The 24,948-nt window shown below is 43.2% G+C and overlaps 1 protein-coding gene and 1 long non-coding RNA gene across 6 annotated transcripts in view; one reads left to right on the forward strand and one right to left on the reverse strand.

Annotated features, from left to right (window-relative positions):
• The window catches only part of LOC138761052 (uncharacterized), an 81,729-nt gene extending 73,670 nt beyond the window's left edge, over window positions 1-8,059 (reverse strand). The window contains exon 1 of the long non-coding RNA XR_011356088.1: window positions 7,766-8,059. This is a non-coding gene — a long non-coding RNA (uncharacterized lncRNA). The remainder of the gene's footprint in view (window positions 1-7,765) is intronic.
• Window positions 1-24,948, forward strand: part of gnb1l (guanine nucleotide binding protein (G protein), beta polypeptide 1-like) — a 51,451-nt gene that overhangs the window by 18,821 nt on the left and 7,682 nt on the right. For all 5 annotated transcript variants that reach the window (XM_069932606.1, XM_069932607.1, XM_069932604.1 and 2 more), the window contains exon 3: window positions 21,243-21,368. In XM_069932606.1, the coding sequence (XP_069788707.1) occupies window positions 21,243-21,368 (126 nt within the window). The remainder of the gene's footprint in view (window positions 1-21,242; window positions 21,369-24,948) is intronic.

The following is a 24,948-nucleotide window of genomic DNA, read 5'->3' on the forward strand; positions in this document are numbered from 1 at the left end:
ACACAACACGGTTTTATTAATCTGGTCATCATGCTTATATGGGCCCTGCATCATCGGAGCGCTGGCCTCAGATTGGTTGGTGTTCCTGCCAGAGTTTTCTAACTTCCCCTCTTGCAGAGGAAAGATGGTCGGTGTCTTCCCCATGCCTGTGTGGTCGCCGTGTTCATCGTTCATTTTGCAGGCCAGTCTGTGTCTCTGTGCATGGGCCGCTATACAAACTGCCCCCCCCCCACACCCACCTCGAACCTGGGACATTATCCGTAGCCTTAGATGACCTGCCCTTGCATCGCGGAGGAGGAGTGGAGACCGGCTCATTACAGTCCAGATATGCCAGCTTCAGGTGGTCGACGGTAAAAGTCTCCTGATGTTAAGGTCTAAGTTGGAACCATTGTCCCTAACGTCCTGGTAGGCCCCCTTGTGGGATTGTTGTAAGAGTGGTCTGTGTGCACCCACTTCTCACAAACACATACTGATTAGTGTTTAGGTCCTTCAGGACACGATGCTTGGGTTGGCCGTCCAGTGAGGGTTGTTGCGGGACCAAGGACCCCAATTTTCACCGCATTCTCAAGGATCACCGCGGGGTCTTCCCAGTGTTTATCGGGGGCCATGAACTCCCCAGGGATGATTAAAGGTGTGCTGTAAACACCTCTGTGGCTGAGGCATTGAAGACCTCCTTCAGTGCGGTACGAATTCCCAACAGGACCCAAGGCAGTTCGTCCACCCAGTTGGGACCCTTGAGGTGACTGTGGAAGAGCTCCATCAACCTATTGGCCTGAGAGTGATGCGCTGTTGTGTGTGGTGGACCTGCATCCCCAGAAAGTTAGGCAGTGCTGCTTGGAGGTGAATTGTGCCCCCCCCCATCCGAATTGAGGTGTTCTGGGACCCCGAATCAGGACACCCATTGTCAATGAGTGCCCTGGCGCAGGTTTCTGTGGTGGTATCAGTCAGCAGAACTGCTTCCAGCCTTGTGGAGCAGTCAACCATGGTCAAGAGGTATCTGGCCCCACAGGAAACCAGCAATGGCCCACTATGTCAATGTATATATGACTGAACCTGCACCACACCGACTCAAATGTTTGTGTGGGTGCTCTCGTGTGAACCTGTCCTTTGGAAGACTGAGAATTTGTGTAGGTCTTGGCCCACTGGCTGACCTCTTTATGGAGGCCATGCCAGACAAACCTGCTGGGCACCATTTTGACCATGGGGTGGCTGGCCTTGAAAACCTGGCGCCTCAATGTAGCCAGAACGAAGGTACCAGGGCTGCCGGTAGAAATGTCACACAGCAGTGTCAGGTTATTTGGGCCGATGGAGATGTCCTCCACCCTGAGACTGAAGACGGCTGTCCTATAAGTGGGAATCTTGGGGTCCTGCTGCTGCGCTTTGGTGAGGGTCATCTAATCGACCCCTTGGGACAAGTATCGATTCAATTGCGGGGTGTGACAGAGCATCGGCTACTACATTCTTTTTCCCTGCGAACAGCTCTTGGACGAAAGCGCTACATTTGAGCTCTGCGGAGGGTGGGGGCAAGTGCCTGCTGAAAAAGGTCAGGGGTTGCCATTCATGAGTTGCTCTAGCACACCCCCTACTGCTGTGCTGAAGGTGTGGACAGTTAGGGTCCGGTCTACGGTGGACCAGGAGGGTGGCGTTGACCAGCGCATCTTTGGTATTCTGTAATGCCCTGGAAGATTCACCATCCCAAGCAATGATTTTTTGCCTTGCCAGTCATTAGTGCGAAAAGGGGGTGCATGGTGCATGCCGCTGCTGGTATGAACCTGTAGTAAAAGTTTATCATACTGGCAAATTCATGTAGCCCTTTTACCGTGTGCGGCTTAGCGAAATGACGGACCGCCTCAACCTTCTCGTTGAGGGATGTCTGTTAATCCCGTCTGTTAATCCTGTGCCAACAAATTGGCACTTTTCAAGGTTGCTAGTCACCCTGAACTCACTCAAGTGGGTGCACAATTGTCTCAGGTGGGCGGTGTGGTCCTTGCAGCTGCGACTGGTGATGAAAATATCGTCCAACTAGACGAATGAAAATGGGAGGTCCTGACCCACTGCGTCCATCAGCCGCTGAAAAGTTTGTCCCGCTTTCTTTGGATTGAAGGGCATGTGGAGGAATTCAAACAAGCCTAAGGGGGTTATGATTGCTTCTTGGGGACATCCTGGGGGTGAACTGGGATTTGGTGATACCCAGGATGAGGTCCACCTTGGAGAACACCCATGCAGGTTGACGACAAAGTCTTGGATGTGGGGCAAGGGATATCTGTCTGGCATGATGGCCTCATTGAGGTGGCAGTAGTCACTGCATGACCTCCAACTCCCTGCTGATTTGGGCACCATGTGGAGAGGAGAGGCCCAGGGACTGTCGGAACGCAATACAATTCCCAGCTCCTTCATTTTCTTGAACTCCTCCTTTACCAGGCTGAGCTTTTTGGGAGGGAGTTGGCCTGCCCTGGCATGGAGTGGGGGGGGACAACCCTCAGTCAATATGTTGTTCCTTACCCCGTGCTTTGGCTCAGCCGCAGAGAACTGTGGCATCAATATCGAGGGAAACTCCACCAGGATGCAGGTGAATTCATTGTCCGAGAGTGTTATGAGTCCAGGTTGGGGGGTGGGGGTGGGTAGTTTGGCTTCTCCAGAGGCATAGTCTGAAAGGTTTTGGTGTGCACCAAGCGCCGTCCTTTGAGGTCAACAAGCTAGCAGTGTGCCTGATGGAAGTTGGCCCCGAGGAGCGGTTGTGGCTCTGCCACGACGGTGAAGGTCCATGTAAAACAGCTGTTGCTGAAATGAAGGCAGATGGTGCGGGTCTCAAAATGTCAAATGTAGGAGCTTTTGGCTGCCCTCAGTGTTGGGCCCTGCTTGCCGTTGTGGGTGTTGAGGCCTGCAGGGGATAGGACGCTTATCTTGGCACCCGTGTTCACCATGAAGCACCTGCCCAACAGTGTGTCCCAGACATAGAAGAGGCTATCATATGGGCCAACCGCCGCAACCATCAGGGTGGGTGGCATCAAAGGGCCTCCACACCCCTTCGCTGGTGGTAGTAGCATAGCTGTCCCGGGGTGTTCACTTGGCTCTCCGCTGGCCTTGATCTCTTTGGGGGGTTGTTCATGGGGCTTGCTGATGTGGTCTAAGATGGTGCTGGTGTCCTTCGCTCTCCAGAGCTTGTCCGCTCAGGTTGCGACCTTCTGAGGGTCGCTGAAGTCCTCGTCTATGGCAAAAGTCATATATCCTCGGGCAGCTACTCCAGAAAGCTCTGCTCAAAGAGCAGGCAAAGCTTGGGCCCTATGTTAGAGTGAGCATCTCGCTCATTAGGGCAAATGGGGCCCCTGTCACCTAATCCGTCCATTTGCAACAATTGGGTGACGCACTTGCACTGGGAAAGCCCGAAAGTGTGGGTTAGTAGCTCTGAGGGCCACATATTTGCCTTGCTCCAGAGGCTGCCATAGGAAATCGATGTCCTTAGCCATGGAAAATCTATGACCCTGATCGAGGGAGCTCATGACGTAGGGTGCCATCGGCAGTGATGTGGCAAAGCTGGAACTGAGCCTTGGCCTGCTTGAACCACGTGTGGCTGTGACACCCAGAAAGTTGGAAGCCTGAAAGAGACCATCATCTTTGGGTCCAACTGCCAATTGGACCTGTCGGGGTCACCAATATAGTGTATGCACTTCACAAGCATGGAGAAGAACAACATGCACACCAAAGCCTTGGAAAATGAGACTGATTTATTGTTCTGGCTGTCACACTTCTATGGGCCCCTGGAGCGCTGGCCTCAGATTGGACGGCATTCCTGCCAGAGTTCCCCATCTTCCCGCCATCCAGAGGTCATCTGGGACGACAGCCAATATCATCCCCAGATCCATGTAGTTGCCACGTTCGTCGGCCATTTTGCAGGCCGGTCCGTGTTTCCATGCGTGGGTTGCTACAGCATCCCTTTTTTTTACATTTCCAGTATGTTTCACTGCAGAGATGCCATCAGTCTATAATATTGTTTTATAATAACATTGATAGAGCGATAAATTGAAGAGATTTCCAGATTTTTCATTCAGGATTTTTTTTAAATTAAAATTTTTTTGCTTTCAATACAATAGAAGCTGATTCTGGCCACTGAAACCCGTGCTGCCCAATTACACGCAATTAATCTGTAGAGGGTGGGAGGAAACCTATGCAGGTCACGGAGAGAACATACAAACTACTTACAGAGAGCACTGGATTTGAACCTAGGTTGCTAGGGCTGTAAAAGCATTACACCATGCCGCCTCTATGCTAACCTTGAGGGATTAGTAGGTTAATTGGGTGTAAATGGGCAGCACGGGTTTCATGGGCTCTAAGTGCCTTCAAGTCAAGTCAAAGTTTATTGTTATCTGATTGTAAAAGTACAACCCAAAGAAACAGCGTTATCCGGTCCTTGGTGCAAAACATGCAGATACACAACCAGACATAACACACATACAGACAAAAAAATACATATGCAGAACAAGAATTTCATCAATTCAGATAAATAAATAATTATTGCTTTGTACATACGAGAGTCTTGAATGGTTAGTGTGAGCAGTTCCTTTGGTTGTTCAGGATTCTCACTACCCATGGGAAGAAGCTGTTCCTTAGCCTGGTGGTGCTGGCTCTGATACCCCTGTATTATTTCCCCCATGGGAGCAGCTGAAAAATGCTGTGTGCAGGATGGAATGGGTCCTCAATGATTTAGCACACCCTCTTCAGACAATGATCCCTGTAGATCACATCGATGGTGGGGGCGTGGGGTGCAGGAAAGGAGACTACAATCGTCCTCTCTGTCACTTTTATGGTCCTGTGGATTTACCTCTGATCCATTTTTCTCCAGCAACCGTACCACACTGTGATACAGCTGGCCAGGACGCTCTTGATAGAGCTCCTATAGAAGGTTAACATAATTGTGGACGGTAGGTAGGCTTGCATGCTTGTCTTCTCAGGAAGTACAGTTGTTATTGCACCTTTTTGACAAGGGAGGAGATGTTGAGTGCCCACAGTAAGTCACTAGTTAAGTGAACTCCAAGGAACTTGGTGCTCTCCACTCTCTCTACAACAGAATTGTTGATGTGTAGTGGAGGGTGGTTGTTCCTGGTTCTCCTGAAGTCCACGATCATCTCCTTCGTCTTGTCCACGTTGAGACTCAGGTTGTTACTCTCGCACCATTTCACAAGATTTTCCACCTCTTCTCTGTAGTGCGACTCATCATTGTCGCTGATGAGACCAACTATTGCTGTGTCATCTGCAAACTTGGAGCTGGATCTTGTGATGCAATTGTCGGTTAGTAGCATGAACAGGAGTGGGCTGAGTACATAGTGCTGAGGTGTGCCAGTGCTCAGTGTGACGGTTTGATGTTCTGCTACCGACCTGGACAGACTGTGATCTTTCCATTAGGAAGTCCACAATCCAGTTACAGAGAGGGGGTGTTGCCTTCTACTGTGCTGTATCATGTTATTTTTGTGATGTAGGAAATATTTTTCTATGTACAGTATATTATCGAGTCAATCTAATAAGGAGCAACTTTAAAAAACAAAATCATTAGATTGATTATTTGGAATATTTAGTAGCAACACAGCTAGCAAAGATGATAATAACTGACCCCGATGATGGCTTTGCTGCTCCCCGCCCTTTCTTCTCAGTTTAACATAATGCTGTTCATGGCAAAATGGAAGCATCTACTGCATCCGGTGCTCCCATTGTGGCCTTCTGTACATCAGAGAGACTAGATGCAGACTGGGAGATCACTTCACTGAGCATCTTCGCTTTGTCTTCATCAATGACACTGATCTCCCTGTGGCCATTCATTTCAATTGTGCACCTCACTCCTGCGTTGACATGTCTGTCCATGGCCTTGTGCACTGCCAAACCAAGGCCACCTGTAGATTGGAGAAGCACCACCTAATATTCTATCTGGGCACTCTCCAACTGGATGACATTGACATCAACTTCTCTGGTTTCTGCAAGATCACTCCCCATTCCCCCTTTCTTCCCTATCCCTTTGTCTCCTTTTCTCTAGCTCTTCACCCCTTCCCTCTCTATTCACAGAGCTATTCCCCTCTTCCCATTTGCTGTTGTGCCCTCTCTCCCTTATCTATCTATTGCCTCCTGCCTTTGGGCTTATGCTCTTCCCCCTGCCCTTCTCCCACCCACCCACCACCATTTTATTCCAGCCCATCTACACTTTGCTCATGTCTTGATGAAAGGCTCAAGCCCAAAAGGTTCATTAAATAACTTACTTTGCTATTAAAAAATTTGCTGTTTGACCTACTATCTCCAACATAGTGCTTTTACTTTTTTCAATAAAAATCATCAGTATTTATATAGCACCAGTCTGTCCCAATAATGATAAACACCTTTGACAAGAGCATGGAGAAACTGAATTTAAAATTTTGTGGGTTCAGCTGAGGTCTGCTTAGGAATGGGTACTGAGCTTTTAATTGAGCTTGTCATGGGTAAATATAGTGTGCTGTCTTTGCTTGGCTCTCTTGGCTTTTTTAAAGCTATAGTTTTAGGTGTGCCTGGAGTATAATTAATGCCGTATAACTTGAGAAGATGGTGGTGTCAGATGACTACATAATTAAATAAAGACTCGCAGTCAATAGCTCCAGCAATGGTTTCATAATGAGGAAGAAGTATGAGGAGAACTTCAACTAACAACAGGAGAGGAAATTCAATATTCACTTCTATGTTTTGGTCTCTTGCTAAAAGAAACATAAAATGAACTCTTGCTAAGTAGACAGATTTATATAATAAACTGATTTTGTAATTGAACCTCTAGTTAAAATCACTTATCATTTGCAAATTATATTTATTCTTTTTTGTAAAATTGAGATAAATATTCTCCACTTGTATCAATTATCCTGGCCTGAGTTGATAAGTCGCTAGTAACATTCACACGGCACAAGTACCACACAATGATGAAATCTAACAAAAGAAAATTGAGCTCTCAAACTCTGACATTCAGTGACGATTATAATCACTGAGTCCCCCATTAACAATATCCTGAAGGTGGAAGGGTAGGGTGGTTAACCAGTGACTAGAAAATGAACAGGTGTAGCCATATATTTGGTGCAGCTTCAAGAGTTGATCTGAGGTTAGGAATCCTGTAGTGATTAACTCACCATTTAACTCCTAAACGAGGATACCTTGACAAAGCTCATGCCAGGAGTGTGAAGGGTTATGCTATACTTGCCTGGATAATTGCAGCTTCAACCATCAAGAACCTGACACCATATAGAACATAGCAGCCCAATTGATAGACACCCCATTCACAACCATTCATTCACTCCACTGCCAATGCACAGGAGCAGCAGTTTGGACCATGTACAGGATATACCACAGCAATTTACCAAGACTCCTTAGACAGCACCTTTCAAACCCTGTGTCATTAAATTGCTAGATGGACAAAGGCAGCAAAAAGCATGGGAACATCACAACCCAGAAGTTGGGCGAAACACAAAAGTCTGCAGATGCTGTGATTGTAGTAAAAACACACTGAAATGCTGGAGGTTCTCAGCTGGTCTTTTCACCATCCATTGAAAGCAAAGATATACTGCGACATTTTAGGCCTGAGACCTTCTTTACAGGAACAACACCTCATCTTCTGATATCCCACAGGATGGCATTAATATCGACTTCTCTGGCTTTCATTAAACCAACCTTCCCCCCCCCCCCCCCGCCCCTCACTTCTTCCCCATTGCCTTCCCCAGCTCTACCTCTCCCTTCCCTTTCTGCTTTCTCCCCTTATCATATTTAATACCTTTTGTTGGTCTGGATTCCTCCCAGGCAGCATTGTCTGAATTCAGAGATTTTCTGAGATTTCTTGCTTCTGGCTCATTCTGTTCTTTCTTTGAAGCAGGGCTCAGACCCGGAACTTCAGCAGTATCTTTGCTTTTTATGGATGCTGAAAAGACTGGCTGAGTTCATGCAGCATTTCTTGTGTTTTTACAACCTGGTTGCCTCCAAGCTACACTTCATTCTGACTTGAAAGTGTATCACTGTTCCTTCACCATCAGTAGAGTACTGGAAATCCTGGATTTCAAAATTCTGGAACTCTCTGCCTACAGTTTTGTTGACACACCCACACCTCAAGGACTACAGTGGTTCAAGACGCAGCTCCCTCAAGGGGAATTAGGGAGACAGATAAATAGTTGCTCCGTTCAGGAAGCCCAGACATTTGAAGGCATTTTTTTAAAAAAGTGGTCACATACACCAAAATACATAATGGGATTGAGATATTGACCAGTCTTAAACTAAATGTTTAGGCTTGAGGAGCAGAATGGCTCCTTTTGATTCTATGATTGATCCATTAGGAATTTTGTCCAAGTTCGTTTATTATCATCTGACATCATATACAACCTGGCAAAACAGTGTTTTTCCAGACCACACTCCACACACATAGAACATAAAACACTACAGCACAGCACAGGCCCTTTCACCCTCGACATTGTGCCAACCCATATATTCCTTTAAAAAAAATACTAAACCCACACTACCCCGTAACCCTCTATTTTAGACAGACCTCCATGTGCCTGTCTAAGAATCTCTTCAATATCCCTAATGTTTCAGCCTCCACCATCATCCCTGGCAAGGCATTCCAGGGACCCACAACTCTTTGTTTTTTAAAAAAAAACCCTGAAAACTTAACTTTGTACATATGTCCTCTGGTGTGCTGGCTGTCCACACTACCTATGCCTCTCATAATCTTGTAGACCTCTATCAAGTCTCCTCTCATCCTCTATGCTCCTTAGAGAAAAGTCCCAGCTCTGCTATCGTTGCCTCATAAAACTTGTTTTTCAATCCTGCCAACATCCTGGTGAATCTTCTCTGCACCCTCTCCATAGCTTACACATCCTTCCTATAATGAGGTGACCAGAACTGAACACGATACTCTGTGTGGTTTTATCAGAGATTTGTAGAGTTGTAACATGAGCTCTCTACTCATGAACTCCATCCCCCTATTAATGAAGCCCAACATCCCATAGGCCTTCTTAATTATTCTTTCAACCTGTGCAGCAACATTGTATGGATTAGAACCCAAAGGTCCATCCATAGTCTTAAGTAACTGACCATTAACTAACCCTGCACTCAGCCTCTGGTTTGACCTTCCAAAATGCATCACCTCACACTTACCCAGATTGAACTCCATCTGTAACCTTTCTGACCAACTCTGCATCCTGTCTATATCCTCTTATAACCTTCGACATCCTTCAGCTCCATCCACAACTCCTCCAATCTTTGTGTCATCTGCAAACTTACAGACCCATCCTTCCACCTTATCATCCAGGTCCTTTATAAAAATCACGAAGAGCTGTGGTCCAAAAACAAATCCTTGCGGCACTCCACTAGTCATCGACCTCCAGATAATACTTTCCTTCCACTAACTACTGCAGGCCAATTTTTTATCCACACAGCCAAGGTTCCACTGATTACATTGTGACGGATTATATTGTAGCAGCTACTTTGGTCGAGCTACTCTTTTTCTTCTTTGGCTTGGCTTCGCGGACGAAGATTTATGGAGGGGGTAAAAAGTCCACGTCAGCTGCAGGCTCGTTTGTGGCTGACAAGTCCGATGCGGGACAGGCAGACACGATTGCAGCGGTTGCAAGGGAAAATTTGTTGGTTGGGGTTGGGTGTTGGGTTTTTCCTCCTTTGCCTTTTGTCAGTGAGGTGGGCTCTGCGGTCTTCTTCAAAGGAGGTTGCTGCCCGCCAAACTGTGAGGCGCCAAGATGCACGGTTTGAGGCGTTATCAGCCCACTGGCGGTGGTCAATGTGGCAGGCACCAAGAGATTTCTTTAGGCAGTCCTTGTACCTTTTCTTTGGTGCACCTCTGTCACGGTGGCCAGTGGAGAGCTCGCCATATAACACGATCTTGGGAAGGCGATGGTCCTCCATTCTGGAAACGTGACCCATCCAAAGCAGCTGGATCTTCAGCAGCGTGGACTCGATGCTGTCGACCTCTGCCATCTCGAGTACTTCGACGTTAGGGGTGTAAGCGCTCCAATGGATGTTGAGGATGGAGCGGAGACAACGCTGGTGGAAGCGTTCTAGGAGCCGTAGGTGGTGCCGGTAGAGGACCCATGATTCGGAGCCGAACAGGAGTGTGGGTATGACAACGGCTCTGTATACGCTTATCTTTGTGAGGTTTTTCAGTTGGTTGTTTTTCCAGACTCTTTTGTGTAGTCTTCCAAAGGCGCTATTTGCCTTGGCGAGTCTGTTGTCTATCTCATTGTCGATCCTTGCATCTGATGAAATGGTGCAGCCGAGATAGGTAAACTGGTTGACCGTTTTGAGTTTTGTGTGCCCGATGGAGATGTGGGGGGGCTGGTAGTCATGGTGGGGAGCTGGCTGATGGAGGACCTCAGTTTTCTTCAGGCTGACTTCCAGGCCAAACATTTTGGCAGTTTCCGCAAAGCAGCAAAGCAGGGTTTACAGGCTTCTTTTACATACTTCATGTCCCGGGCTCCATGAGACAAGGTGGGACATCACAATGAGATTGCTGCCGATCCACGGGACAGGCAGGTTTAAGTTTAGCCTTGTAAGTGTCCCGTGCCTTTTGGCAGGAGACTCAACAGCTCAACGTGCCGTTCCTCGGCACTCTATATCTCTTGCGTGTGGTCCTGGTGAGTAGGCAGACCCTCGCGTAATGGTTCTGCACACCCACAGAATCGTGCCGGCGACAGTTCGCATTGCTGCGCTGTGCGCCTGCTCCACGGCTGCTACAATATCCTGTTTTATGTGGTATATAGATATGTTTTTGAAGGAGATAGATTGTGGGGGTAGAGTAGGACACAAACACTTAACAAAACAGATTTAATTTAAAATGCAAGAGCTTTGCTGAAAGTGAGTCATCCAGGCACTGAGAAAGGAGACTGCTTTCAAAAGCAAGTGTAAATGGATTATTGTTTTGAAAGCAACAGATGAATGGACTCAGAGTTTGGGTCCAGTGCTACAATCTGCCTGGTTAAAGTTTGCTGTTCTAAAAAGGTCATGTGGTTTTGCAAGGAGAGAGAGAGAGAAAAATTTGTTTCTCCAGACATGGCAAGGTGGCAGTTTGTTAAAACCCCATTTTGAAGATGGGTTGTGAGTTCTGTGTTCAGCCTGTTGAAAACCCTTGTGGTCCATACAAGAGAAAATGACTGGCTAGAGTGTTTCACCTGAAATAAGGGAAACAAGAGGAACTCTGTGGTGACCTGGAAGAAGAGATTATCATTTAGAAAACCCTGATGGGGTGAGTTTCTTTGGCAAGACACTGAAGTGATGGAAGTAAATCAGTTTGTGTCTGTCCAATGAGCAACGAATCTCTCTCTGAAACTGACAAGAACCTTCCTGAGTGGTAACCATTTAAGCACCAGTGCTTGGTGAAAATTCATAAATGTTAAATTCTGTGCACAGTATAAGAATTGCCTGATACCGGTGAACTTGGAGGAGTGAGAAGTGAGTTTGGACTGTGAATCAAATAACTTTTCTGAACTTGTACACATTACATACACATGGGCTTAGAATTAGAAGGGGGTTTAGTTAATGGTAAAAAGCTAAAGTTTGATCCTATTTTTATGTTTAAAGAAAATGAAAAGCAACTTTTATTTAAGTAACTGTCTTGGTGAATTTCTATTCCTGCTGGGTTTTGGGGTCCTCAGGGCCTGTAACACCATGCCTCAAGACCTTCTGGTTAAGTCATTCATGGAGGGCATTATCAAATGCCTTGCTAAAATCCATGTAGGCCACATTTACTGCCCAATTTTTTTTGTTATCCTCTCAAAAACTCAATTAGGCTCGTGAGGCATCACCTTCCCTTCACAAAGCCACGCTGACTATCTTTGAGTAGACTGTACTTCTCCAAATGCTCATAGATCCTATCCTTAAGAATCCTCTCCAATAGTTTGCACAGCACTGACGTAAGACTCACTAGTCTATAATACCCAGGATTCTCTATGTTATCTTTTTTAAACAAGGGGACTATATTTCCATTCTCCACTTCTCTGGCACCTCCCCTGCAGTCAAAGAGGACCCAAAGATCATAGCTGCTACTCCAGCTATTTCTTCCCTCACTTCCCACAGCAACCTGGGGTATATTGCATCTGGCCCTGGGGACTTACCAATCTTGATGTTTTTAACATTTCCTCTTCCTTAATCTCCACATTTGTCCAGCACACAGCCCTGTTCTTTTTTTTATAACTTTATTTATTTGAGAAACCATGAATAATAATACAAAGTACAGTCAATAACAACATTTTTATATAAGTATATTTAAAAAATCAAAATTAATTTTTTTATTAATAATAAAGAAATAATTTTAAAAATATTTTAAAATAAAATCAAATTAAATCCCCACCCACCCTCTCCTCCCATCAGCCAGCTCTCTTAAGGAGAGCCAAAAAGATATGAACAAAAACTAACAGTATACTAGTTCAAAATGCATCTAAATGTATATATTCCAATATGGTAGCCACTGTTAACAAAAAAAAAAGTAATCATCATGCAAAACATATGTAATTTTTTCCATAACGATACAAGCTTTCAATTCGTTATGCCATCGCATTATATTAATCACCACATTATCTTTCCAAGTAAGTTGCTGCACATTTTCGAGCTCCGGACAATGCTAGATATACAAATGCAATTTGAAATGTATCCAGTCCTAATCCCCTTAAAGCACACATGTCAAACTCAGGCCCGCGGGCCAAATTTGGCCCGTGATATAATTATATTTGGCCCGCAGGATCATATCAAATATGTATTAGAGCTGGCCCGCTGGCCGCCACTCCAGTATAGCGCATGCACAGCTAATACTACAAATCCCAGAATGCTTTGCAAATCCGTTGGCGCCGGCCCGTTAATCGCCCCCACCTCCTCTCTTTACTTTCATTAGCATCTGTGACCTGTCGCCCAACTCGCATGTAATAAACCCCTTACGAAAAATGGCCAAACGAAAGACAGAAAACAGGACCTTTCAAGACAGGTGGGAGGGAGACTATATGTTCATCATTTTAAAAGACAAACCTGTTTGTCATTGAAGCAAGTTGTTATTTTTTTGAATTGTTGGCTTGTGAAAAAAAAATACATTTAAAAGGAGCTTAAAGGCTATAGAGAAATACTATTTATTTCTCATTTGTTAATGCTTCTTCTGGAAAGAGTTTAACCAAAACTATTATTAAACATTTATTTTAATAAGAAAAAGTTTAACATGTTGAAAGAAGAGAAAACATGCAGATGTTGTTGAAAATTTTCAATAAATATTTAGTTTGGCCCACGACTTAGTCCAAGTTTTTAATTTTGGCCCTCTGTGAATTTGAGTTTGACACCCCTGCCTTAAAGGAATCATATAACCCAGTAAAAAAAAAATGGATGGATCTAATGTTAACTTAAAATTATACAGTTTTTCCAAAATTAACTTGATTTCTTCCCAAAATGGTTGCACATACATACAGGACCAAACAGCATGTAAAAAAAGTTCCCACACACATACCGCATCGAAAACAGGAATCCGAATTACTAAAGCCATATTTTTTTCAATTTCTCAGGAGTTAAATATAACTGATGTAAAAAATTATAATTAACCATTTCATACCACCGCCAGTGGGCTGATATCGCCTCAAACCGTGCATCTTGGCGCCTCACAGTTCGGCGGGCAGCAACCTCCTTTGAAGAAGACCGCAGAGCCCACCTCACTGACAAAAGACAAAGGAGGAAAAACCCAACACCCAACCCCAACCAACAAATTTTCCCCTGCAACCGTGTCTGCCTGTCCCGCATCGGACTTTTCAGCCACAAATGAGCCTGCAGCTGACGTGGACATTTAGCCCCTCCATAAATCTTCGTCCGCGAAGCCAAGCCAAAGAAGAAAAAGAATAAGTAACTGATTAATTCTTTTTAACAGCATTAATAACCCGTGAAGCCTGTTCCTTCTTTAACTGCCATGCAAGTACTTTATGTGCCCTCTCACCCAACTCATAATATCGTTGCTTAGATCAAATTGATAAATCTGCAACGTATTATAACGTAGTTTCAATCTAGTCAAAGCTATTTTCGGGTCTTCTGTCACTTTCTTCTGAAGTTCCTTCTCCAATTAATCAATTTGCTTCTCTAATTTAAGACTTTCAGCTATATACCCTTTCTTAACTTTAGTAGTATAACTAATTATCTGCCCTCTTAAGTAAGCTTTTAACGCATCCCACAACACAAAATGACTTTTAACTGAATTAGCATTTTTGGTTAAGAAAAAACAATCTGTTTCTTAACAAAAGTAACAAACTCAGGTTTTTTCAACAACATTGTAATAAATCTCCATCTATAGGATGAACATATTACCTCTGAACTTTCATAGGAAAAAAACAATAAAGAATGATCTGATATAACTCTACTCTTATATTCTGCCTGCAATACTTTTCCTTGTAAATGTGCTTATATTTTAAAAAAATCTATTCTAGATAATGAATCATGTTAAGAAGAATGAAAAGAAAAATCTTTCTCTGTAGGATTAACCCTTCTCCAAATATCTACTAAATTTAAATCTTTCATTAAGGCCCCAATTTGTATCGCCATCTTTGATTTCCTTATACATTTTGGGGATCTATCCATCAAAGGATCCAAAACACAGTTGAAATCCACTCCAATTAAAATATTTTCATTAGCTTGACTTAATAACAAAACAGTGTCTGAGATAAAAACACTCATAATCCACATTAGGTCCATAGATATTAAGTAGAGTCCAAAGTTCATTAAAGATTTTATGATCCACTTTTAAAACCCTCCCAGCATTCCCCTCCACAGTGTGCAACTCAAAAGACAAATTCTTATGAACTAAAATCGCTACACCCTTTGCCTTAGAGTTAAATGAAGAAAAAAAACACATGTCCAACCCAATCTCTTTTCAATTTCAAATGCTCTTTTTCAGTCAAATGTGTTTCTTGTAAAAAGGCAATATCAATTTTCATTTTCTTAATATAAGCTAAAACTTGCATTCGCTTAATTGGATTATTTAATCCCTGAACATTAAAAGTTGCAAATTTCAAACTAGACATCTTAACAAACTAACAATAGAATCACTTAATACAAAATTTCGCTCCCCTACTAATAAACAAAATCCACTCTCTCTCCCCTAATATTTTAAAGAAAGTTTATATAGAAAAATAAATATAATTAGTTCCCAAAAAAACCACCCAAAGGTAGTAATGCCCTAAAAAACTGGGTGTGGCAGATGACTATCAAAGATTTCAGTGCCATCCACCCCCCAAGCCAGAAATACAATATACATAATGATACAATTCAGTATTATAAAAATGTTCAGCGCAACGACTCCATTCCCAATGATTGGTTCGGGTCTTCAATGTCCATAGGACTGTGTGTCAAAACCTCCTTCTTTCCATCTTTCCCATTCTTTCCATTCTGTCCATTTCCATTTCCATTAGCCCTCCTTTTAGGTGATGGTGGTGAGACTCTTCCCTGGCCACGAAAGTCCGGTAATGAATTAGCAAAAACCAATGCATCATGATCATTCTCAAAAAATTGAGATTGAAAATTGCCGTAGAAAACCTTCAACACAGCAGGGTATCGAAAAGCAAATTTGTATCCCTTCGGCCACAACGCGTCTTTAGCAGAATTAAATTCCCGTCGATGCCTAATAATTTCTTGTCTCAAGTCTGCATTAAAAAAACTCTATTGTTCTGACTCATTATTGGAGATTGACGTTGTCCGGCCTTCTGTCCCGCCAACCGCACAATCATTTCTCTATCTTGATAATTCAGGCACCGAATTAAAACTGCTCTTGGTGGTTGTCCCGGTAACGGTTTCTTCCATAACACTCTATGTGCCCTCTCCAATACTAAATCTCCCGAGGAAAAATTCTTTACCCAGCATCTCGGGGATCCAGTTCTTAAAAAATTTTATTGGATCAGATCCTTCAATATCCTCTGGAAGACCCACAATTTTTACATTATTTCTCCGACTTTGATTTTCCAATGAACAATCTTTTTCAATAAATCTCTCTTCTGGATTCCCCAATCCACGAACGAATCTTTCACTCTCTCTATTTTGTCCTTATTATGCACAATTTGATCCTTACATTCAGAAAAAGTTGTCTCAATTTTTAAAAAAATTTCTTGTACTACATCCACTGATATAAGGCATTTATTGACATCCCTCTTAAGTGTAGACATAACTTCAGACATATTAGAGATTTTAGTTGTCACGAGTCATTTGAGATATGTTATCCATATGATAGGCAATCCCTTCCGGACAGCAAAAATAGAATCCAATCCAGGTTCCAGTTCCACATCTTGAGGCCCACCTTCTGCAAACTCTTCCTCCTATTGTTCCTGCGAACTGGTCATTGCAGGTAAGTCTTCTTCTTGCTCCACTATTGTTGGGCCTTTTCCTGTGTGGCTGCGGGTCTGCACATCTGACAGCGGCACCCCGACCACATCGGGACGCTGCTGCTCGGGCCCCCCCACAGACCACACACATTCCAGCAAATCGCGGATCCTAGAGGCACTGTGCATGCCCGGCAAGTCCAGGGGTTGCGCAGGGGTGGTCTCCAACACCATCCTGCACGTCCTCGGCTCCCTCGACAGCAGCACAGTCTCTAAGGCCCTCCTCTCAGTTGGGTCGCCCGCGCACCCGACGTCGCGAACACGCGGGCCAACATCGGCTGAACTCGTCAACAAGCCAGTGCCATCTTGTGGGGACAAGACTGGCACCGGCGTAATACTTAACCTAGCTGGAGTTCTCTGTGGCTTGGAGGTTCCAGACGATGACTCCGTGGTTCCAACTGGACAGGTAGGTCTCAGTTCTTCAGCACTCTTTAAAAAGTAATTTTTTTATAATTGAGTCTTAGGTTTTTTTAATATTAGCCGCCATTATGAACAAATAGTGTTCTTAGAAATAAAAATAAAATGTTTGTGTACTTAAAGTTTAAAAACGGGTGTTTAAAGAATTGGCTGGGGAGGATTAGGACCGCATGTCTGCCTTCTACACCATCTTGCCACACCCCCAGCCCTGTTCTATTCATTTAGGACTTCCCCAACTTCCTCCGCCTCCAGGCACACATTGCCTCCTTTATCCTTTAGTGGTCCCACCTTCATTCTTGTCATCCTTGTTTTCTTCACATACACATAGAACACCTTGGAGTTCTCGTTAATCCTACATGCCAAAGCCTTCGAGCTCTCCTAAGTCCTTTCTTAAGCTCCCTTCTGGCTACCATATATTTCTCATGAGCCCTACCTGTTTCCTGCCTCCTATATGTAACATGTGCTTCCTTGTTCCTCTTTACTAATTGTCTAATCTGTTTTGTCAGGCACGGTTCCTTTTTCCTACCATTTTTTCCTTGTCCCACTAGGACAAACCTATCCTGAACCCAGCACGTGGTTCCTAAACTACCTCCAAATTACTTTTGTGCTTTCACCCTTGAACATCTGTATCCAATTTACTCTCGCTAGTTCTTACCTCATCCCTTCATAATTAGCCCTTCCCCAGTTAAGCATTTTCCCATTTTGTCTGTTTTTAATCCTTTTCCATAGCTATGCTGAAGTTAAGGGAGTTGTCACTTTCACCAAAATGCTCCCCCACCAAGAGGTCCACCACCTGACCAGGTTCAATACCCAGAACCAGATCCAATATGGCCTCTTCTCTCATTGGTCGGTCCACATACTGTGTCAGGAATCCTTCTTAAACACACCTGACAAATTCACCCCGATCTATCCCTCTTGCAGTTAGGAGGTACCAGTCAATATTAGGGAAGTTGAAATCACCCATTTCTACAACCCTCTATTTCCTGCACCATTCCAAAATCTGCCTGCTTTTCTTCTCCTCGATGTCCTGAGGGCTATTTGGGGGCCTATAGACTACTCCCAGCACAGTGATAGCTCCCTTCTTATTACTGACTTCTGCCAACACTGATTCAGTGGACACTCCCTCTGCAGCGTCCTCCCTTTCTATAGTTGTGGCACTATCCCTGACCAGTAAAGTTTCTCCCTCCACCCTCTTTTCTACCTCCTATTCCTTTTAAAACACCTAAACCCCGGTACCTGCATCAGTCAATTTTGCCCTTCCTCCAGCCAAGTTTCAGTAATGGCCACAACATCGTAGTTCCATGTACTGATCCGTGCTCTAAGTAAATCCCTTTCATTCCTAATGTTCCTTGTGTCGAAATAGATACATTTCAACCCCCCTCAATGGCTACATTTATTTTTGTCCCCTGCCTGTCCTTCCTCGCCAACTCAGAACATATAGCCTCATGCTTTTGTCCTTTTGCCCTAATCTCTGCACTCAAATTCTGATTCCCACACCCCTTCCAAACAAGTTTAAACCCTCCCCAGCAGCTCTAGCAAACCTCCATGGCAGGATATTGGTCCCTTTCCAGTTCAGGTGCAGCCCGTCATTTTTGTTCAGGTCAGATCTTCCCCAGAAGAGATCCCAATGATCCAGAAGTCTGAACCTCTTCCCCCTGCACCAACTCTTCAGCCACGCATTCATCTGCCACAACTTCCTGTTCCTACTCTCTCTGGCGTGTAGCACAGGCACCAATCCCAAGATTGCACATGCTAACATAACACATTTCTCACAAATTCAGCACATAATAATATCATACATCCATAAAAATGTAATATAAAATAAATTAATTAATATACTCCTTTTCATTTATGAGAGACTGAAAGTTACAGATGAGGAAATTAATGTGCAGCACCAATGCTTCTACAAAGCGAGAGCAGTATATATCTTGTCTGAATAAGTTATGAACCAACAAATGGTTAAATGTGATGCATTAGACTGAACAATATTCTGCTTCTGAGAATAAATTAAATCAAGTATTGACAGTTATCAATTGCACTGTTTGAATTTCCAAGGTTTGAGAAATTTCACATAGAATTGAATGTCAATAACATGTTTAAACATGGGACCTAAAATGATCCAAAATCAATAATTCAACCGGGCTATCTACCTTGCCTCCACCTCATGAAAATGCAGTCATGAACTTGTTCCTTAATTATATGTCTGTCTTGCTGCCCCACCTCACCAAGCCTCATCATCCAACTGTTTTGAAGGTTGAACTGATTACTATTTGTCATTGACCTTTTAAGGAGCCCAAAGAATTGTCTCTTGTGATCTTTTTGATCCAAAGCAATAACTAAAAATAATTGGTATGAAATAAGCTAAATTGTAATTACCACTATGACATTGAGTTTGATGTGGTACTTTGATTGATGGAACTGTTGTTGGGTTTTGAGCGGTGCCAGGTCCCAGATCATTTCAGTGTTGCATAACATCATCATTTACATGGTATATTTTGAAACAGGAGAGCAGGTAATTTATCTTTATTTTCAAACTTAATCATAATCTTTTGGAAGGGAAGGGATGAACATGGTCAGGTCTCTTCTTGAATTTAGTAATATTGCTCCAAGATGAAAACAAAACTCTGCTGCCTGTCTCAGTTCTCTTGCCAACTATCCCATAATTTTCAAGAGGGTTGAAAATAATCTCCTCTTATTCATTGTTTTAAAGATCTTGATAGGATAATTAGCACTGAAATAGCAGACAGAATATGTATTTATAATTTAAGGTTTGACTGCTTGCTATTTTATCTTAGTTTTAAAAAAAAATTTGCTCTGCGTGTTTTGGGCATAGGTTTAGAAGGAATATTTACCAAAAGGTGCTTATTCTTGTTGAATGATACATAATCTATGTTGACCAGGGTAGCAGAGGAGGTGAAGTTCAGACCTATGGGATGTTCAATTTCCAAATCGTGAATACTGTTCCTTCATTGGGTCACAGTCCTGGAACTCCTTAACAAATAACTGCAGTGTGGAACAGCTTCAGTACACTGACTACAGTAATGCTTTGAGGTGAAGGTCCTCTATAGTGAAGGATTCTGACAATAGAACGGAAAGAAACCCATGTTTCTGACAAGAATTGCTGACCCAACATAGTACCTCTGTGCCTCACTGCACAAAGATTCTGTTTTATTCAAGCTATTCCTGTCTAGTGATTGGCTGGAGAGGGAGGGCAGACTCAAATAAACTGTGGAAGATGAAATGAGAAAAGCAGCAAATTAAAGCATTCCACAAATATTCTCACATACTGTATAATGTTCTGATTTTGAATTGAAAATATGATTCCTGAGTGCCTTTCAAAACCTTATTTGCTTCTAGATTTTTTTGTCACATACACTCCATTCTGACAGTCTGTGTAACACTCAGATTATTCAACTTTGATCTAAAGTACACACCACGGGTAGTCAATTGGTTTAACCAGCCCATACAGCTGTTCATGCTCTGCTTGATCCTCCTGACATCCTTATACCAATAACTTTATTCAGCATAAGTTCTTCCTCATATACTTTAATGGCATTTCTAGACCCCCACCCCACTTTCTTCCACAATTTAGATGAAGAAATCTTTCTGCATAATGAGTTGGGTTTCTTGGTGACTACATTGTGTTGGCAATCTTTAGTTTTGCCGTGCATTGCTTGTGCTGTTCTTCAGTGACTCTACTAGAATAGAGCATAAATTTATTGCTCAAAATATAGCATGATAAGGTGCACATTACACTGGGCAACAAATTTTTCAAAAGGTTTGCTTCCTGAAAAAAATGGGGATCATGATAGACAACTACAAGTTGAACACAAAGAACATTTCAGATTTGCTGTATCACATAGGTAGTTGGAGAAACATTAAATTAACATTTATCATTGAATTTAGCATGTTTAATTGCATTATGTTAGTTCAACAGATATAAAAATGTTTTGCAGCTATTTTTGTTTATAATTAACATCTGATGCTTCTTGTGTCAGTGTTTAACAATAGTTGGCCAGCATCGATGGATTCCAAATGCCCTGATACCGTGTTTCCATTGTTGCAAAGTCCTGGTGAAACCTTTCACCATGTTCAGTCGGGAAGAAGTGCAAATGAATTTTCAATGAGATGTTGCTTGAAGTAGTCTTAAAATATGCAGGAAATCACAACAATAGGTTATATCCAAAAATTGGTACGTTATAGGAAAATGTTATGGTGATTTTTGTGATCAGCAGCCAGATTGCATAATGTACACTCAAGAGTGTTCCGGAAGAGAAATCTTCATTGTTCAGTGTTATTAGACAGTTTGAGTCAAATATTAATTCCTGCCATTGAGAATTATGAATTGCATGAAGTTTGTTTACAAAATTAAATACTTGAGTTGTATTTATTCCCCCAAATCTGATTGCAATTTTATTGACCAAAGGACTATAATTTTACTATTAACAGCTCAGCTAATGGACGAATACACGTTTGGAACTTAAACACATGCAGGGCAGATACAATATTGGAAAGTCATGATGGAAAATCCATTTTATGGACGCAAACATTGCAAAGTAGAGACTCTCTCATCAGGTTAGTATACAGTTGAATTTGATTATTCAGTGAAAGTTGGATGTACTGTATAAAGATGGCGATCATAGTTGAAATTCCTGAGAACTGCGATGTTTTAGAGCTAGGACTTGGTTTAGAAGAACACACCAATCAAGGGTTGCCAAGGACCTGTAATATTGCCCCATCGGAGATCAACAAATAGGTAAGGATTGAACCAGAAATCTTTTTGTTAGTAAACTGGAGACACAAGAGACTACATATTTTTGGAATCTGGAGCAACAATCTTCTGGATGAATTCAGCGGATCAAGCAGGATCAGTAAGAGGAAAAGAAATGTCCATGTTTTGGTTTGTTTTTGGGTTGGAATCCTTCATTAAAATTAAGTTCCTCTGATAGGTTTTTCTTGCTTCTCATTCTTAATCTTTTTCTGTCCCTCTGGTATTTGCTGTTTAAGTAATTCAATTAAGGTATCTATAATTAGTTGAAAGTATAATTTTTATTACGTCACTCCGTTTAAAATATAATGCTTAACTGGTATATTCACTGCAAACTCGGACAACATTTCTGTAATGCTAATCCCAGCATACAGACCACTTGTCAGATGCTCCACATCAGCCATGAAGCAAGTAAAGACCAGGCCGGCAGGAGCCATCTTTGCCCTTTATGACTGCTTCGAGAGCACTGACTGGCACATGTTTAAAGAGGCAGCCATGGACGGGATCGCATCAAGTTAGAGGAGTACTTGGCATCATTGATCAGCTATATTAGCAAGTGCACCAATGTCATTACCGTGCCGAAGACCATCACTGCTTGCCCCAACCAGAAGCCATGGATGACTGCAGAGATGCATGTGCTGTTGAAGAAGCATGGCTCTTCCTTCAGAGTATGCAACAAAGCAGTCTTAGCCAATGCAAGAGCCAAGCTGTCTAAGACCATCAGGGAGTTAAAGAGGCTCATGCCTGGAGGATTCAGAGTAACTTCTGGGTCAGCAGCAACACACAGCGCATGTGGGAGGGCATCTGTGCCATTACCAACCACAAAGCCACACCAGCTGTCCGTGCTGGGGATGCCTCCCTCCCGGATGTTTTAAATGACTTCTACGCGCGCTTCGAGGTGAAAAATGACGTGGTGGTGAATAAATCCACACCTCCCCCATATGAACAGCCACTGTGTTTCATGGGGGCTGAAGAGAAAAGGATGCTGCTCCAGGTCAACCCTCGTAAGGCTGTGGGACAAGATAGCATTACTGGCAAGGTGCTCAGAGGATGTGCGGATTAACTAGCCGACTTCCTCACAGACATCTTCAACATCTCCTTGAGCAGCACTGTCGTACCAGCATGCTTCAAGGTGGCCACTATCATCCTTGTGCAGAAGAAGCTCTGTGTCCTGTCTCAATGACGACTGTCCTGTCACACTCATGTCCACCGTCATGAAGTGCTTTGAGAGGCTAGTCATGGAGTACATCAAGACTCAGCAACCCCCCCCCATTGGATCCCCTGCAGTTTGTGAACAGTCCCAACCGATCTACAGACAATGTCACACTTCACCTAGCCCTCACCCACCTGGAAAATAAAGACTCGTATGTTTGAATACAGTTCATAGACTTCAGCTCAGCATTCAACTCAAATCATACCACAGCATCTGATTAGGAAGCTAAACCTGCTAGGCCTAAACACCTTCCTCTGTTTCTGGATCCTTGACTTCCTCTCCGGAAGACCTCAGTCAGTCTGGATCGGAAACAGCATGTTCAACACCATCACACTGAGCATGGGGGCCCCTAAGGACTGTGTGCTCAGCCCACTGCTGTTTACCCAGCTGACCCATGGTTGTGCAGCGAGATACAGTTTTAATCACATCATCAAGTTCGCTGATGATACAACTGTGGTGGGGCTCATAAACAAGAACAATGAGTCACCTTACAGAGAGGAGGTGCAAACACTAACAGACTGGTGCAGAGACAACAATCTACCTGAACAAAACAAAGGAGATGGTGGTTGACTTCAGGAGAGCCCAAGGGGATCAATTTCCGCTGACCATGGATGGCTCCACCGTCAAAGTAGTCAAGAGCACCAAATTCATTGGCATGCACCTGGCAGAGAATCTCTCCTGGACCCCCAATACCAACACCAGATCCATTTTCAAAAGGCCCAACCTGCAGAGGTTGAGGAAAGTCCAGCTTCCACACTTCACCCTCACTCTATTCTACAGAGGATACATTGAGAGCATCCTATGTAAATGCATCACCGTCTGGTTGGGGAACTGCATCATCCCAGAACATGTCCTTGCAGCAGACAGTAAAGATAGCTGAGTGAATTATTGGGGCCTCTCTCCTTGTCATGATAGATATTTATTATGGCCTTTGTTTGCGGAAAGCTGTAAACATAGTGAAGGACTCCACACACCCCTCCCGCAATCTATTCTCCCTCCTGCCATCTGGGAAGAGGAACTGAAGTGTTTGGGCGCTCACGATCAGATTGAGAAAACTTTTTTCCCCCCAAGCTATGAGGCTTCTGAACTCTGGGGACATAAGAAATATGATATTTATAAGTGAGATGTTATTTATAAAAAAGTTTCTGATATAATTCAGCCATGTAAATAACAAGCTCCACAGTCTGGAGAAACACTATCTCATTTTCACTGTATACTGCAATGGTTATGGTATGAACGACAAATAAACGTGATGTGACTTGGAATGAACCAGAACCCATCAGTTCTAGGTTAATTGATTTCAGTCCTGGAGCAAGCAATATGGATCAATTGAAAGTTGCTGGGCATAATTAAATGAAAGTTCGTTTATTTTAACCAATGAATCTGCTGGAAAGTGTGTTTGTATCTTGATGTGAGTTGGGCAGGAACTACAGTGTATAGTGTATTTGCCATAGTTTTAGTCTTTGTTCTATAGAGTGAGTTGCCTGCTGATAGTCATAACACTACTGCCTAAAATAGAGATACTAAAGGTCTACTGATGTCCATGGATATGCACATAGCTGGAATTTGCTTGCGGAAACATTCAGATATGTCACCTGAGCATTGAACAAGACTTGGCTAAAGGGAAAGAAAATTCATAGATAAATAGAACAGGCTTGTGTGCTGGACAGTGTTGAGATTAAGGAAGAGGAAGTGTTAAATCTTCTTAAAACATCAAAACTGATAAGTCCCCGGGGCTGGATGCAATCTACCCAAGATTGCTGTGGGAAGTGAGGGAAGAGATAGTGGGGGAGTTGCTAAGATCTTTGAGTCCTCTTTGACCGTAGGGGAGGGGCTGGAGGATTGGAGAATGGCAAATGTAGTCCCCTTGTTCAAAAAAGGTAATAGGGAGAATTCTGGGAATTATAGACTGGTGAATCTTAGGTCAATGGTGTGCAAACTAATGGAGATGATTCTATGAGCATTTGGAGAAGTATAGTCTACTCAAGCATGTAAAAGGTAAAGGTTCCATTATTGTCACGAAATACTACATTTAGAATGTGACATACATGAAATTCTTAAACTTTGTCCACTATAAAGAAGACAGAGAGTTGCCACTTTGTCAAGCGCCCCTCACAGAAATGAGGCCTCAGCAAGGAACAAACTCACAACACAAGACCAGTGCTCTAACCATG

This window comes from Narcine bancroftii, chromosome 4 (genome assembly GCF_036971445.1).
Source record: "Narcine bancroftii isolate sNarBan1 chromosome 4, sNarBan1.hap1, whole genome shotgun sequence".
Taxonomy (NCBI): Eukaryota; Metazoa; Chordata; class Chondrichthyes; order Torpediniformes; family Narcinidae; genus Narcine; species Narcine bancroftii.